The sequence below is a fragment of the Palaemon carinicauda genome, chromosome 43 (assembly GCF_036898095.1).
Source record: "Palaemon carinicauda isolate YSFRI2023 chromosome 43, ASM3689809v2, whole genome shotgun sequence".
In the NCBI taxonomy this organism is placed as follows: Eukaryota; Metazoa; Arthropoda; class Malacostraca; order Decapoda; family Palaemonidae; genus Palaemon; species Palaemon carinicauda.
In genome coordinates, this window is record NC_090767.1 from 15,208,547 (window position 1) to 15,223,213 (window position 14,667).

Here is a 14,667-nt window from a genome sequence, read left to right on the forward strand (position 1 = left end):
TTTATCTTGATAATTCTATAATTTTTCATAAATTTTGTAAATTTCTATACATTGGAGCACACGTTGCAATACAAAGTGATTGCCCCGAGAGAGAGAGAGAGAGAGAGAGAGAGAGAGAGAGAGAATTCAAAATCAACCTAGAGGCTGAGATATATTAATAAAAGCAAAACCTACCGAAGATATTCACGATTTATATAATTTAACATCGTACGAAAATCTCAAAGTCTTCAACAAAATATACAGTATAAATGTCTCTAAATTATTATAATTATTATTGCTGTCATTTTCATTTTCTGTTTGAGAAAAAAAAATGGAAAAGAAATAAGATGTAAATCGAAGTATATCTGGCACAGTGCCATAAGGAGCAGCTACCCTCATGGATTGGATAAAAAAAAAGCATTCTGAGTTTACAATATCTCTATTCATTTCGCGATAAAAACCTCCAATGATTCATCTAGGCCCGAAGAGGTACCGGGTTTAGGAGGATCTGTCTGCTTGGGGGAGCCTATCAACTGAGCTTCGGACTTTTGCAAGATTAATTAAGCCCAAGACGCAAGCTCCCGTAGCACCCTTACTTAATAAGGAAGGTCGCTCTACTCGCATTGCATTGCGTTCGACTATCAATAATTCAAACTGAAGTTCCGCATCTTTTGGCCTCATGGATCAAGAAAAAAAAAAAATTCAACATCTCCAATCTCATGTAAAGTGACCCTTAAGTTACCAGGATTTTGGATGTCTCAAAGACCTTCTGGTTCATCCATTTGCTCTTTGGTAGAGCGATTCATTTTAAGCATTTAGAGAGTTCTTATGATCTTGTGTAACTTATTCTTGAACTCGTTTACCGTATTACTGTTTACCACATCCGCTGGAAGTCTGTTCCAAATATTTACTATGAGAGAGAGAGAGAGAGAGAGAGAGAGAGAGAGAGATCTTCCTTTACATCAACAGTATCGTGCAAACCGTCCATTCATACCTATCTGTCATATCGACTTATTATTATGTTACAATAATAACCCCGTAAAGCGAATTCGCCTTCCCTATTATTATTATAATTATTATTATTATTATTATTATTATTATTATTATTATTTGCTAAGCTACAACCCTAGTTGGAAAAGCAGGATGCTATAAGCCAGGGGCTCCAACAGGGAAAATAGCCCAGTGAGGAGGGAAACTGAAAAATTTTTTTTAGAGGAATAACAGCATTAATTAAAATAAATATTTCCTATATAAACTATAAAACTTTAACAAAACAAGAGGAAGACAAATAAGATAGTAGTGTGTGCCTGAGTGTACTCTCAAGCAAGAGAACTCTAAGTCAAGACAGTGGAAGACTATGGTACAGAGGATATGGCACTACCGAAGACCAGAGAACAGTGGTTTGATTTTGGAGTTGTGTCCTCCTAAAGGAGCTGCCTCTTCTACCCTTACCAAGATGAAAGTAGCCACTGAACAATTACAGTACAGTAATTAACCTCTTGGGTAAAGAAGAATTGTTTGGTAATCTCAGTGTTGTCAGGTGTATGAATAAATAAGAGAATGTGTAAAGAATATTCCAGACTATTCGGTGTGTGTGTGTGTGTGTGTGTGTGTGTGTAGGCAAAGGCAAAGTGAACTGTAGCCAGAGAGAAGGATCAGTGGGTGACTGGTGCCCTTCGTGAAAGAAACACTTTTATAATATTAAATTTACATCCAATTTAATTTATTGGCTGAAATTCCAGATAATAATAATGAAACAAAAATTCATATTCTAAGAGAGAGAGAGAGAGAGAGAGAGAGAGAGAGAGAGAGAGAGAGGGGGGGGGGGTGTTAATCCAAAAACCATTAATTGCGTAATTTACAATTCTTCCAGAAGGCTAAAATCCCTTCCAGATCATTTCTCAGTCTGCCTCAATAACGTTTTAAAACAATTGAGGCTAAAGATATCTGCCAGATCTTTGATGAAAAGAAAAACAACAACGCAAATTTAATCGGAGATTCTCCGGAAAAAATATACTGTTCTTAGTCGTATTTCAGTAAGATGCAGGCGACCGTAATTTTTACCGTACTTTGTTATCATATTTTTACGGGATGGTGACCGCCATATCACTCCTCAAAGTCTTTATATCCGTTTTTCTAAAACAGAAAATGCCTGGCAAGATTTATTCCAGGATTCTTACCGGTTTTTACCGAAATATTTTAACAAGTTATATCTAATCAGAAACAATGGTCCTCTATTCAGATTATGTAAATATCTTGATATATTTTTAAAAAAAAAAATATACGTATTTTTTCGCCAATAAATTACTGATTGACTTCAATTTATTCAATGCTCAGGAAAAAAAAGGTTCCATCAAGTGAATGGTTGCTAAAAGAGAATAAGTTTATTTCCAATACATAAACCTGCAACCATTATTAAAAACTAGCCAAACCTCAGACATGAATTGACATATCTGAAGCATTTGCCCTGTAGCGGACTAACACACTCACACAATGTATATATATATACACACACACACACATATATATATATATATAAATATATATATATATATATATATATACACACATATATATATATATATATACATATATTATATATTATATATATATTATATATATATATTTATATGTATATATCCATATATATATATATATATATATATGTATATATATATATATGTGTATATATATATTATATATACATATATTTATATGTATATATCCATATATATATATATATATATATGTTATTATTATTATTATTATTATTATTATTATTATTATTATTATTATTATTATTATTATTATTATTATTAATTGCTTAGCTACAACCCTAGTTGGAAAAGCAGAATGCTAAAAGCCCAGGGACTCCAACAGGGAAAATAGCCAAGTGAGGAGAGGAAACAAGGAAAAAATAAATGTTTTAAGAATAACATTAAGAAAAAATATCTCCTACAAAAACTTTAACAAAATAAGAGGAAGAGAAATTAGATAGAATATTGTGCCCGAGTGTACCCTCAAGCAAGAGATTTCTAACCCAAGATAGTGGAAGACCATGGTACAGAGGCTATGGCACTATCCAAGACTAGAGAACAATAGTTTGATTTTTGAGTGCTATATATATATATATATATATATATATATATATATATATACATGAATATATATCACAAGCACACGTGATTTCAGTTAATGTAAATATCACCCACGAATGGCATTTAAGACCGAATTCTGTCTTGGGAATATACATCCACTTGGAATTCATTTTATGGTAACAGCTTCTGGCTGGGTGGAGATTCGAATCCCCACCTGTTCGGCTGGAAACCATGCCTGCAGGGACCATACCGACTGAGCTATCAAGAGGGATATATATATATATATATATATATTATTTATATTGAGAGATGCATTGGAGAAGTAGAAAAAATCAGAAAGGATTACCCTTGGTATTGTTTGATTTAGAAAAAGTAATTAAATGTCCAGGTACTAAGGTAAGAAGTATGGCTATAAATGAGAGAGAAGGCTCTTTCTGAAAAAGTATGTTTAAAGCCGTACAAGATAAGTATATGGAGGTAACCTTACAGACAAGAGGGCTTTGTGAAGTACATAAAATTTTAGGATGAAGAATAGCTCTTAAAGTCTCTACACTTTGGACCTTGTGGTGGACATCATAACATTAGACGTAGGAGAAGAGGTCCCCTAGGTCCTAGGAGAACATCCTCTCCTCGTAAACAATGTTTGGGGAAACTCAAAAACTAAAAATGTGGAGGCAAGCACTTGAAGATCAGGCATTAGATAAGCATAAAAAAGAATTTCTATGAATGGTAGAAGGAAGACAAGGTACAAGGAAACTGGGCTTGGATGACATCAAGAAAGTTGGATCTTGTATCTAGAATCAAATTAGCAAATGGAGATATGGACAAAAAAATTAACTATACAAATACAAACTGCTCAGAATGTTTATAAAAGTGAAACTAGACCTATAATGGATATAAGTGGACTGACACACTAATGATTTAGAAGGCCTAAGATAGAAAAATGAAAGTGGTAAAAATATGAATTCTGAAATGGCTGTGCAGACGCTTTTCAATGGCCGTCCCTGTTCATAAGTTTTATTTATTTTTTGTGCCTTTTAAAGTGACTTTTAAGGTGGGATGAAAAGAGCGGGAATATTATATATAATTTTAGATTAGTTAGGAATTAGAATGTGCTTATATTTGCGAGGAAGATGTGTAAGAAAGATAATCAGGTTGGATGAAAACATTAAGATTTAAAATTACATGTTTTTTTTCGGTCAATATGAGGTTAAGGTGGGATGAAAAGAGGGAGATTATTATATATAAGTTTAGATTTGGTAGGAATTATTATATACTTTTATTTGCGGGGAAGATATATAAGAAAAATAATCAGGTTGGATGAAAACAAAGATTTGAAATTATATTTTTTCGGACAATATGAGGTTAAGGTGGTATGCAGAGAGGGGGATATTATATATAATTTTATATTAGGTCGGAATTAGAATGCGCTTTTATTTGCTAGGAAGATGTGAAAGAAAGATAATTAGTTGTGATGAAAACATAATGAAGATTTAAAATTATTTATATATATATATATATATATATATATACATATTTCTCTTTTCTATTGTTAAGTTGACAGTACCACGTTCTTCATGCTGTAGCCTAGTTAATGGTTAATACTTTCATAATGTAAGGTTATTTAAGTACTCGTATTGCATAAAGGTCAATTAGTAAGGTCATATTAAGGTCCATATTTAAAACTAATACTTAAATTATATAGTGTCATTTACTTAACCCAAAGTTTATATTTTCATATTAAGAGTATGTTTTCTTAGTGGCATAGAAAGGCCCCCAGTGTTATATGCTTCAAATTCCATGATCCAGGCCATTCCTGGAAATTCCTTGAAACATATATGTAGTTCTGGCTTATATACAACTAATATGTAAGTTTTATATATTGTAATCATTCGTTGGTAAAGGAAGTTATAGATGAAGACTAGATTATTATGTTGGTTATTATAGAAGTGAAGTTCTCTCTCTCTCTCTCTCTCTCTCTCTCTCTCTCTCGCTCTCTACTATATGCACACACATATAACACACACACACACACACACACACATATATATATATATATATATGCATAAATAAACCCGTGCACTTGTGCACACACCAAAACACAGTCACACACACACACACACACATATATATATATATATATATATGTATATATATATATATATACATATATGTATATTAAAACACACAAGAATGTATGAATGTATGAATGTATGTATGTATTTTTTCTAATCATTAAAAAGATTAGTATTAATTAGATCGTTCGGCGACACTTCGTCCACGTCTTTTTGTCCAATATAAGCAACGTTAAATTAATCTAAGCTTCGGCTTATAAAAATTTATTACAAGTTTCGAAACCACGACACTAACTTTTGCTTTATACACAAAACAACATAAGCAAAATCATATAATAACTTTGAATTCATAACCCAAATGCATAATTTGTTATCATTAGACTACAGGACTAAGCTTAAATTATTTCCCCTCTTGACGCCCTCTTCCTCACTCAGACATTAACGCATTTTTTTTTTCGATTTTTTTTATCGCTCTGATATCTTTCTATAATATTTTTTTTTTCATAAAAGTAGACCAATGTTGTCTCATACAAACACACACGATTGTCCGACGCAAACATTTAAAAGCATCACCAGTTTCCCACACCTCTAAGAAAGAGTTGATGATGGGAAGAGAGAGAGAGAGAGAGAGAGAGAGAGAGAGAAATTAGAAAAAAAATTTAATACAAAGAGAGAGAGAGAGAGAGAGAGAGAGAGAGAGAGAGAAATTAGAAAAAAAAATTTAATACAAAGAGAGAGAGAGAGAGAGAGAGAGAGAGAGAGAGAACCCAACATACGTTAATGCATAAAACATGAGACGTGAATTTCCCCTCGCCACAATTCCAGCTCAACATATGAAAAATAATAGAATAATATTTAAAATCTCAATGAAAATAAAACGGAAACAAATACAAAACCGAAATCGTACCCCAGTTTTAAAACGAAAGCATTAAAAGTTCACCTATTGGTCAAACTATACTGTAAGGCCATTTACAGTAACCAGACTCTGAATCACAAAAAATAAACCTTATTATAAACAAGACAATTTATGTTTTAGGAAAAACCCCGATTATTGAAAGATGAGCAACACATTTCAAGATTGCCTACATCACCTGAAAACGAACATGATTCAATATAGACAAATACTTTAGAATTTAGTTCCTAAATAATCCTTTCAAATAAAGAGTAACACTACTGTAATGTGTCACAATTACCTACATTATATAGCTGTGGAAGCGATGTTTATAAGAAACACTTTTGATTAGTTTTGTACCACATTGCCAAATGGGAGCATTCTATTAATTAAGTACCTCAGTATCTATACATTGTTAAATTTGTACTTAGTTGGTTTACAATTATAACTTATACAACAACAGCAACATCATCATCAGCTGTTTCTAGTCCACTGCAGAACAAAGACCTCAGACATATCAATTCATGTCTGGGGTTTGTCCAATCTTTTCATCACCACGCTGACCAATTATGGATTGGTGATGATTAGAGACTTTGGTCTGATTACTCACAGCAAACCAACCTAGTATGGGTGGCTCTGCCTAGTGCAATTTTGTTCATCATGGCGATATGCAAACCATTTAACCCCGTCAAGGTCTCCCCACTGTTATAACTTCTCAACAAAGACTCAGAATTAAAACAACAGAAGTACTGGTCCTTCATAACTACCCTTAGAAAAGTCAAAATACTTTCATTGGTGATTATTGTAGATCAATTAAAGTAATATATTTCCTTACACAGAAAATAGCTTAATGTTAAGTAGCAAACTATTTATAAACACTACCATTTCCCACAGTCATAGAATTAACAAATATCTAAACTAGTTACAGATGAAATGTAGTACACATATAAAAAGTTTATAGTCACGCCTTCGATTCAATTTGCTTAGTCCACGAAGTATTAACCCTGGATAGGTACGGTCCTCGGACACCCCTTTAAGGGTATACTCGGACGCGAACGACCCCGACGCCAAAAAAAATTCTTGAAAAATCAGTTTTTGCAGTAACCTCTTTTTTTCTTTTGCCAAAAAAAACTTCAATGAATGCTTAAAACTACTGTAAAGATAAAAACTACTCATCTGCATAAAAATAATTTATTATAAATATTTTAAAAAAATAAGTAGAAAAAAAGACCTTACATAAAAATTCATAAAAAAATAATTTTTCTCCTATTTACAAAAATAATTTCAGGGATTGAATCTTGAATGTCTAGGACACATCTTCCTATATTTTGGATGAGATCGGACCCATAGAGGTGAAGATCTGAAATGAGAAAAAAAGGGTAACTTTTTTTGGCCAAAAAAATGTGTCCAAATTTCATGAATTTTTTTAGGTACCCAAATGAAATCCGAATTGGCTAATTTTTTTATGGAATAAACACATGTTATCCTAGAATAGAAATATGTAAAAAAATCTTCATTATTTTGTAAATTACATTTATATCAGGGGCCATATCTAAAGGTCATTTTTTGAGTACTTAGAAATTTCGTAAAAAAATACCTATATATAATATATAATATGATTTTATGCAGGTAAAAATATACCAAAATATCACAAATTTTATAGGGAACAAGAATATATATAGATATGGCAACTTACGCTTCGGATATGTCCACAAAATGGCCGCCAACCACACTGACTCAGACTCCCTGTTCTGCCTCCTGAAATGTAGGAAGGGTATGTCAATTTCAAGGTGTTATTTACTAATCTAATTATTCTTGGATATACATAAAAATTGTATGGTGGGTTGCTGGATGAATGTCGATTATTTTACGAATATAAAATAAGAATGCTGACCCAAAAAAAAAATTTTTGAAGGGAAATAAAATCGAAAAAAAAAGAAAATTGTAAATCAATAATAATATTTTCGGTAATAAAATTTGATGAGGGTGTTATTTACTAATCTAATTATTCTTGGATATACATAAAAATTGTATGGTGGGTTGCTGGATGAATGTCGATTATTTTACGAATATAAAATTAGAATGCTGACCCCAAAAAAAAAATTTGAAGGGAAATAAAATCGAAAAAAAAGAAAATTGTAAATCAATAATAATATTTTCGGTAATAAAATTTGATGATATTCAATCAAAAAAGAAGTAAACAAAATTTTCATGTTGTAACTTACAAATAACGCTGCGTTACAGTTTGGACAGACGCTACAGTTTGGACAGAGGACACTCTGGTGGTCCAGACAAACAGGACTCTTGCACAGGAGACAGGCAGTGTTTGTCTTGCGGTCGTCCCTAGGCGGGCAGGTGTGACACCGAATCCTTTTAGGGAGTTTTCTTTGGCCAACGGGAATTCGACGTCTTGGTGGGACCTGCTCAGGTATCTTGAAAGTATCCACCATGATTTGACGGAGTCCTTTCGACAAACTGTGTGACGTTAGATACCGATGTATTGCCTGGGGAGCACACAACTCGTAGGCGATATCTCTGAGGAACGTTCGCTTTGGCACTGGCTTGGTGAAAGGCATGGACGTATAGAGAATATAAGAATTGACCATTATTATATTCAATATCCCGTAAAAGAGAGTCATAGGCCAGCGTCGTGACTTACGAATACAACTAGATGTAGAACACATCTGGTCGAATGTGTCTACACCTCCCTTGGTCGCATTATAAAACATCTGAATGTCGGTCTTCCTTTTTTCGACTTCAGACGGATCATGATGCAGGGAACTCAACAGCATCACCTTCTTAGTCCTACTAATTTGCTGACACTGTAGAGTTAGATTGTGTTCGTAATTGAACACTGCCACTGACTCCTTTGGGGGAAGCACCTTCTCCGTAAGTTCCTTAGGAATATAAGGCTTTTGGCGAATGGTGCCACACAAATGCATGTCCTTATCCAAGAGTGACAAAGCAAGCGGTAACGTCGTGAAAAAGTTATCCGTCGTCACTGTGCGGCCACTTCTCTGAAAAGGTGCCACAAGATCAGACGTAAAAACTTCTCCAAGCGTCGATCCTCTAGGTATCTGGACAGTGTCCTTCCCCAAGTACGCAATCGCATTACACATGTAATGCGTATCGGCATCACACGCCAATACAATCTTGATACCATATCTAGAAGAAGGGAAATGGAATTAGTAACTAATAAAGGTAAAAAGATAAAAAAAAAATAAAAAAAATACACAATATACAATTATATTACTAATCAATATAGTAATAATAATAATAGAATAATAATAATAATAAATATATAAGAAAAACATTTACAAATACGAAAGATAAATTATCAGTTATATAAATGAACAAGTTATACATAGATAGAGATAGAATAGATGATATATTATGATTTAGATATATAAATCATATAGCAAGTTCTTTACTTCACAAAATAGATATATATATATATATATATATATATAAACAATTTTTTATAATTTCAAAACAATAATAACATGTGCAAATATAAAAAACAAAGAATTTTACTTACTTAGCAGGTTTATTGGGTATGTACATCTTGAATGGACAGCGCCCCCGGAAAGGGACAAGCTGTTCATCCACAGTCAGATGTGGTCCTGGGGTGTAATTGTTTCGACAATTGGTCACCACGTGATCAAAGAGTTTTCTAATGGGTGCAAGGCGATCCACTTTCACCCTCTCTTGTCTGGTGGCCGAATCATCGAAGCGAATTACCCTCACCAACAGGGTGAAACGACGCTCATTCATAGTACACCTATACAAAGGATTTCCCTCTGTGAGGTTCCACATGTCCCACGTCGGTGTATGGTTGTCCGCCCGCACTGCCGTCATTATTAGGATACCAATAAACGCCTTCAGTTCCCTCAGGTCAATGTCCCTGAGGGCAACGTTGCCCGTATGATGATAATGACTTCTCAATAGGGCAAGGCGTTCATTAGAATACAAAACAACCTCGGCTAACATGCGGTCGGTCAAAAAGAGAGAGAAAATGTCGGACACTTTGCTCGTTCCCAACGTGAGAGAAGTGGGACCCCCAGGCTCAATCCTTTGGTGTGAACATATGGGGGAGGGTGGCATTTGGGTCTCTATGCCAAACGGTACCGTCGCGACCTTTCACCGATTCAGCATCAATTTGGGTGATTGCGACCCCCTGGCTGCCTGTAGATCCCCCCTTCTCCTCTTCCTGCTTCTCTCCTCCACTGGCGTGAGCTGAGGTACCGGTACTGTTACTGGGGGGGGACCACGTGAGGTCGATGGCAAGGACTTGTTATCGTGCTGACTGGGACAACATGAGAACCCGAAGCCCCAACCCCCTCCTCCCCCACATCGTCGTCGGCTTCTCCATCACCATTCCCTAAGGCGACAATCTCAGGATTTTGGGTCACGCCTGTTCCTCCTGTTCCTCCCTGACCTCCTGCTCCAACTCATCGACATTGATGAATTCTTCGTCACTGATGTCATCAACCTCCAAAGCATCATCGACATCGCTATCGAATTGCTCTAAGAGCTGATTTATGGCATCCAAGCCCAAAGATTGTCTCCTGCTTGCCATTTTGATATCTGCAAAGAATGAGAAAAAATTAGAAATACGCATTCGATGAAAAATGGATCCCCTACCTATATATCTGAGGCAAAAAAACAATGTCATGCATGGCCACGTGCTAGGAAAACCATCAAGGCACATTTTCCGACAAATAAACATCTAAATGAATCATTACTCTGTGATAGTTACTTAGTACGTAGTAATTTTGAAAGAAATGGGAAAAACGAAAAAATAGCAAACACAGGAAATCGAACACATACCTATATTATTATTAGCCAAGCTTCAAGCCTAGTTGGAAAAGCAAGATGCTCCAAGTAAGGGGCTCCAACAGGAAAAATAGCCTAGTGAGGAAGGAAATAAGGAAATAAATTAATGATGAGAATAAATTAACAATATATCATTCTAAAAACAGTAACAAATATATACGCCATATCTGGCTAAAAAAAAAAGATAGGCATGGGTAGCCAGATCATCTAGGAACACTTTCAACACTATAAAAATATAAGTTTTACGACAAAACTTTGCCAATTGCTTACGGTAACATGACTAAGCCAAAAAATGCAAAACAAATAAAAAGGGGAACTCGTGAAAAAATGGCCAACATTCTAATATACGGGCATCTCAGATAAAAAAAAAGAAATGCACGTGTTAGCCCAACCATCAAGGCACACTTTGTAACAAATACACATGAAAAAAAAAAATCAATACTATATGGCAATTCCGTACGCCGTAGTAAATTTTTACAAATATTGAAAAAACAGAAATTGGCAACCGCAGGAAAACACCCCACACGCCGATAGCATCTACGGCGTACCTGACAATAACAAGGTCACCATGGGTAGCCAGATCATCTATACACACTTTCCAATGCTATAAAAATGAAAGTTTTTTGATACTATTTGCTAATTTCTCACGGAAAAATGACTTAGCCAAGAAATGAAAAAAAACTGAAAAAGGGACACTCTATGAAAAATAGCAACGTGCTAATGGTGATCCCTTCTGAAACAAAAAATTCAGCCACGTGCTAGGAAAACCATCAAGGCACATTTTCCGACAAATAAACATCTAAATGAATCATTACTCTGTGATAGTTACTTAGTACGTAGTAATTCCGAAAGAAATGGGAAAAAACGAAAAAATAGCAAACACAGGAAAATCGAACACATACCTATATTATTATTAGCCAAGCTTCAAGCCTAGTTGGAAAAGCAAGATGCTCCAAGTAAGGGCTCCAACAGGGAAAAATAGCCTAGTGAGGAAAGGAAATAAGGAAATAAATTAATGATGAGAATAAATTAACAATATATCATTCTAAAAACAGTAACAAATATATACGCCATATCTGGCTAAAAAAAAAAAATAGGCATGGGCTAGCCAGATCATCTAGGAACACTTTCCAACACTATAAAAATATAAGTTTTACGACAAAACTTGCAATTGCTTACGGGTAACATGACTAAGCCAAAAAATGCAAAACAATAAAAGGGGAACTCGTGAAAAAATGGCCAACATTCTAATATACGGCATCTCAGATAAAAAAAAAAAAGAAAAGCACGTGTTAGCCCAACCATCAAGGCACACTTTGTAACAAATACACATGAAAAAAAAAATCAATACTATATGGCAATTCCGTACGCCGTAGTAAATTTTTACAAATATTGGAAAAAAACAGAAATTGGCAACCGCAGGCAAAACACGCCACACGCCGATAGCATCTACGGCGTACCTGACAATAACAAGGTCACGCAATGGGTAGCCAGATCATCTATACACACTTTCCAATGCTATAAAAATGAAAGTTTTTTGATACTATTTGCTAATTTCTCACGGAAAAATGACTTAGCCAAGAAATGAAAAAAACTGAAAAAGGGACACTCTATGAAAAATAGCAACGTGCTAATGGTGATCCCTTCTAAAAACAAAAAATTCAGCCACGTGCTAGGAAAACCATCAAGGCACATTTTCCGACAAATAAACATCTAAATGAATCATTACTCTGTGATAGTTACTTAGTACGTAGTAATTCCGAAAGAAATGGGAAAAAACGAAAAAATAGCAAACACAGGAAAATCGAACACATACTTATAAATATACGCCATATCTGGCTAAAAAAAAAGATAGGCATGGGTAGCCAGATCATCTATACACACTTTCCAATGCTATAAAAATGAAAGTTTTTTGATACTATTTGCTAATTTCTCACGGAAAAATGACTTAGCCAAGAAATGAAAAAAACTGAAAAAGGGACACTCTATGAAAAATAGCAACGTGCTAATGGTGATCCCTTCTAAAAACAAAAAATTCAGCCACGTGCTAGGAAAACCATCAAGGCACATTTTCCGACAAATAAACATCTAAATGAATCATTACTCTGTGATAGTTACTTAGTACGTAGTAATTCCGAAAGAAATGGGAAAAAACGAAAAAATAGCAAACACAGGAAAATCGAACACATACTTATAAATATACGCCATATCTGGCTAAAAAAAAAGATAGGCATGGGTAGCCAGATCATCTAGAAACACTTTCCAACACAATAAAAATATAAGTTTTACGACAAAACTTGCCAATTCATTACGGTAACATGACTAAGCAAAAAAATGCAAAGCAAATAAAAAGGGGCACTCGCGAAAAAATGGCCAACATTCTAATATACGGCATCTCAGATAAAAAAAAACACATGCACGTGTTAGCCCAACCATCAATGCACACTTTCGAACAAATAAACATGAAAAAAATCAATACTATACGCCAATTCCTTACGCTGCAGTAAATTTTTACAAATATTGAAAAAAAACAGAAATTGGCAACCGCAGTTAAATACCCCACATACCCATGTCTACGGCGTATATGACAAAAACAAAGTCACCGATGGGTAGCCAGATCATCTATACACACTTTCCAATGCTATAAAAATAAAAGTTTTGCGATACTATTTGCTAATTTCTCACGGAAAAATGACTTAGCCAAGAAATGAAAAAAACTGAAAAAGGGGCACTCGCGGAAAAATGGCCAACATTGTAATATACGGCATCTCAGATGAAAAAAAACACATGCACGTGTTAGCCCAACCATCAAGGCACACTTTCGAACAAATAAACATGAAAAAAAAATCAATACTATACGGCAATTCCTTACGCTGCAGTAAATTTTTACAAATATTGAAAAAAAACAGAAATTGGCAACCGCAGTTAAATGCCCCACATACCAAGATCTACGGCGTACCTGACAAAAACAAAGTCACGCATGGGTAGCCAGATCATCTATACACACTTTCCAACACTGAAAAAGCAAAAGTTTTGCGACACTATTTGGCAATTACTTACGGAAAAATGACTTGGCCAAAAAATGCAAAAAACTTAAAAAGGGGCACTCGCGGTAAAATGGTCCTCGTGGTGATGAACGGCATTTCAACTAAAAAAAAAATCATGCACGTGGTAGCTAAATCATCCACCAAGAATTTCCACATCCGATAACCTATACAAGTTGCACCATTCTACGACAATTTCATAATACGTAATAACTTTGATAAATATGCAACTTACCTTAGAAGGGTAAACTCGGACGCGAACGACCCCGACGTGTCTCAGAAATCTGGGAAGGAGGAGAGCTAGAGCGAAGCACGTCTGTACACTACCAGAGCGTGTGGGCAAGTGACCGACTGCAGGTCGATCACCCACAAATTCCATCACGGGGGTGAGTCACGTGATAAAAACCTCTTTTGTTTTGACGCTCGGGGTCGCGTACGACCCACCGTACCTATCCAGGGTTAAGGACAGTATTGACGCTTTTTGCAATCTTGTTGATCACTAATAACCAGTTTTGTCTCATCAAAATGACATTGCCTTCGGAAATTTCTACATGAAACAATATATTTATTATTTCAAAAGTTGATACATTTAAAATAAAATTAAGTTATTACATTTACATTAAACTAAATAAGCAATATTAATTCCAGATTAAAAACAACGAAGAACAAATCTATTGAAAAACACTTTTGCCGGACTGGTCTTTAAACAGACTCGGGAACCAAAACACCCCACCACCAATTGC

At 34.8% G+C, this 14,667-nt stretch overlaps 1 protein-coding gene and 2 long non-coding RNA genes across 4 annotated transcripts in view; 1 reads left to right on the forward strand and 2 right to left on the reverse strand.

Moving 5' to 3' along the window:
• Positions 1-14,667, forward strand: part of LOC137633623 (uncharacterized) — a 187,838-nt gene that overhangs the window by 109,428 nt on the left and 63,743 nt on the right. The gene's annotated exons all lie outside the window — the stretch shown is intronic.
• Positions 1-14,667, reverse strand: part of LOC137633921 (uncharacterized) — a 42,750-nt gene that overhangs the window by 25,504 nt on the left and 2,579 nt on the right. The gene's annotated exons all lie outside the window — the stretch shown is intronic.
• LOC137633635 (piggyBac transposable element-derived protein 4-like) lies at positions 7,276-9,814 on the reverse strand. 2 transcript variants are annotated; one of them, XM_068365894.1, is made up of 4 exons: positions 9,583-9,814; positions 8,270-9,209; positions 7,741-7,795; positions 7,276-7,404 (listed from the first exon to the last, which is right to left on the reverse strand). In XM_068365894.1, the coding sequence occupies exons 1-4, from the start codon at positions 9,606-9,608 to the stop codon at positions 7,289-7,291; spliced, it is 1,137 nt and encodes a 378-aa protein (XP_068221995.1). In that variant the 5' UTR covers positions 9,609-9,814; the 3' UTR covers positions 7,276-7,288. The 2 variants fall into 2 exon arrangements, with proteins under 2 accessions (XP_068221995.1, XP_068221996.1); XM_068365895.1 differs by having other exon boundaries at positions 7,741-7,802.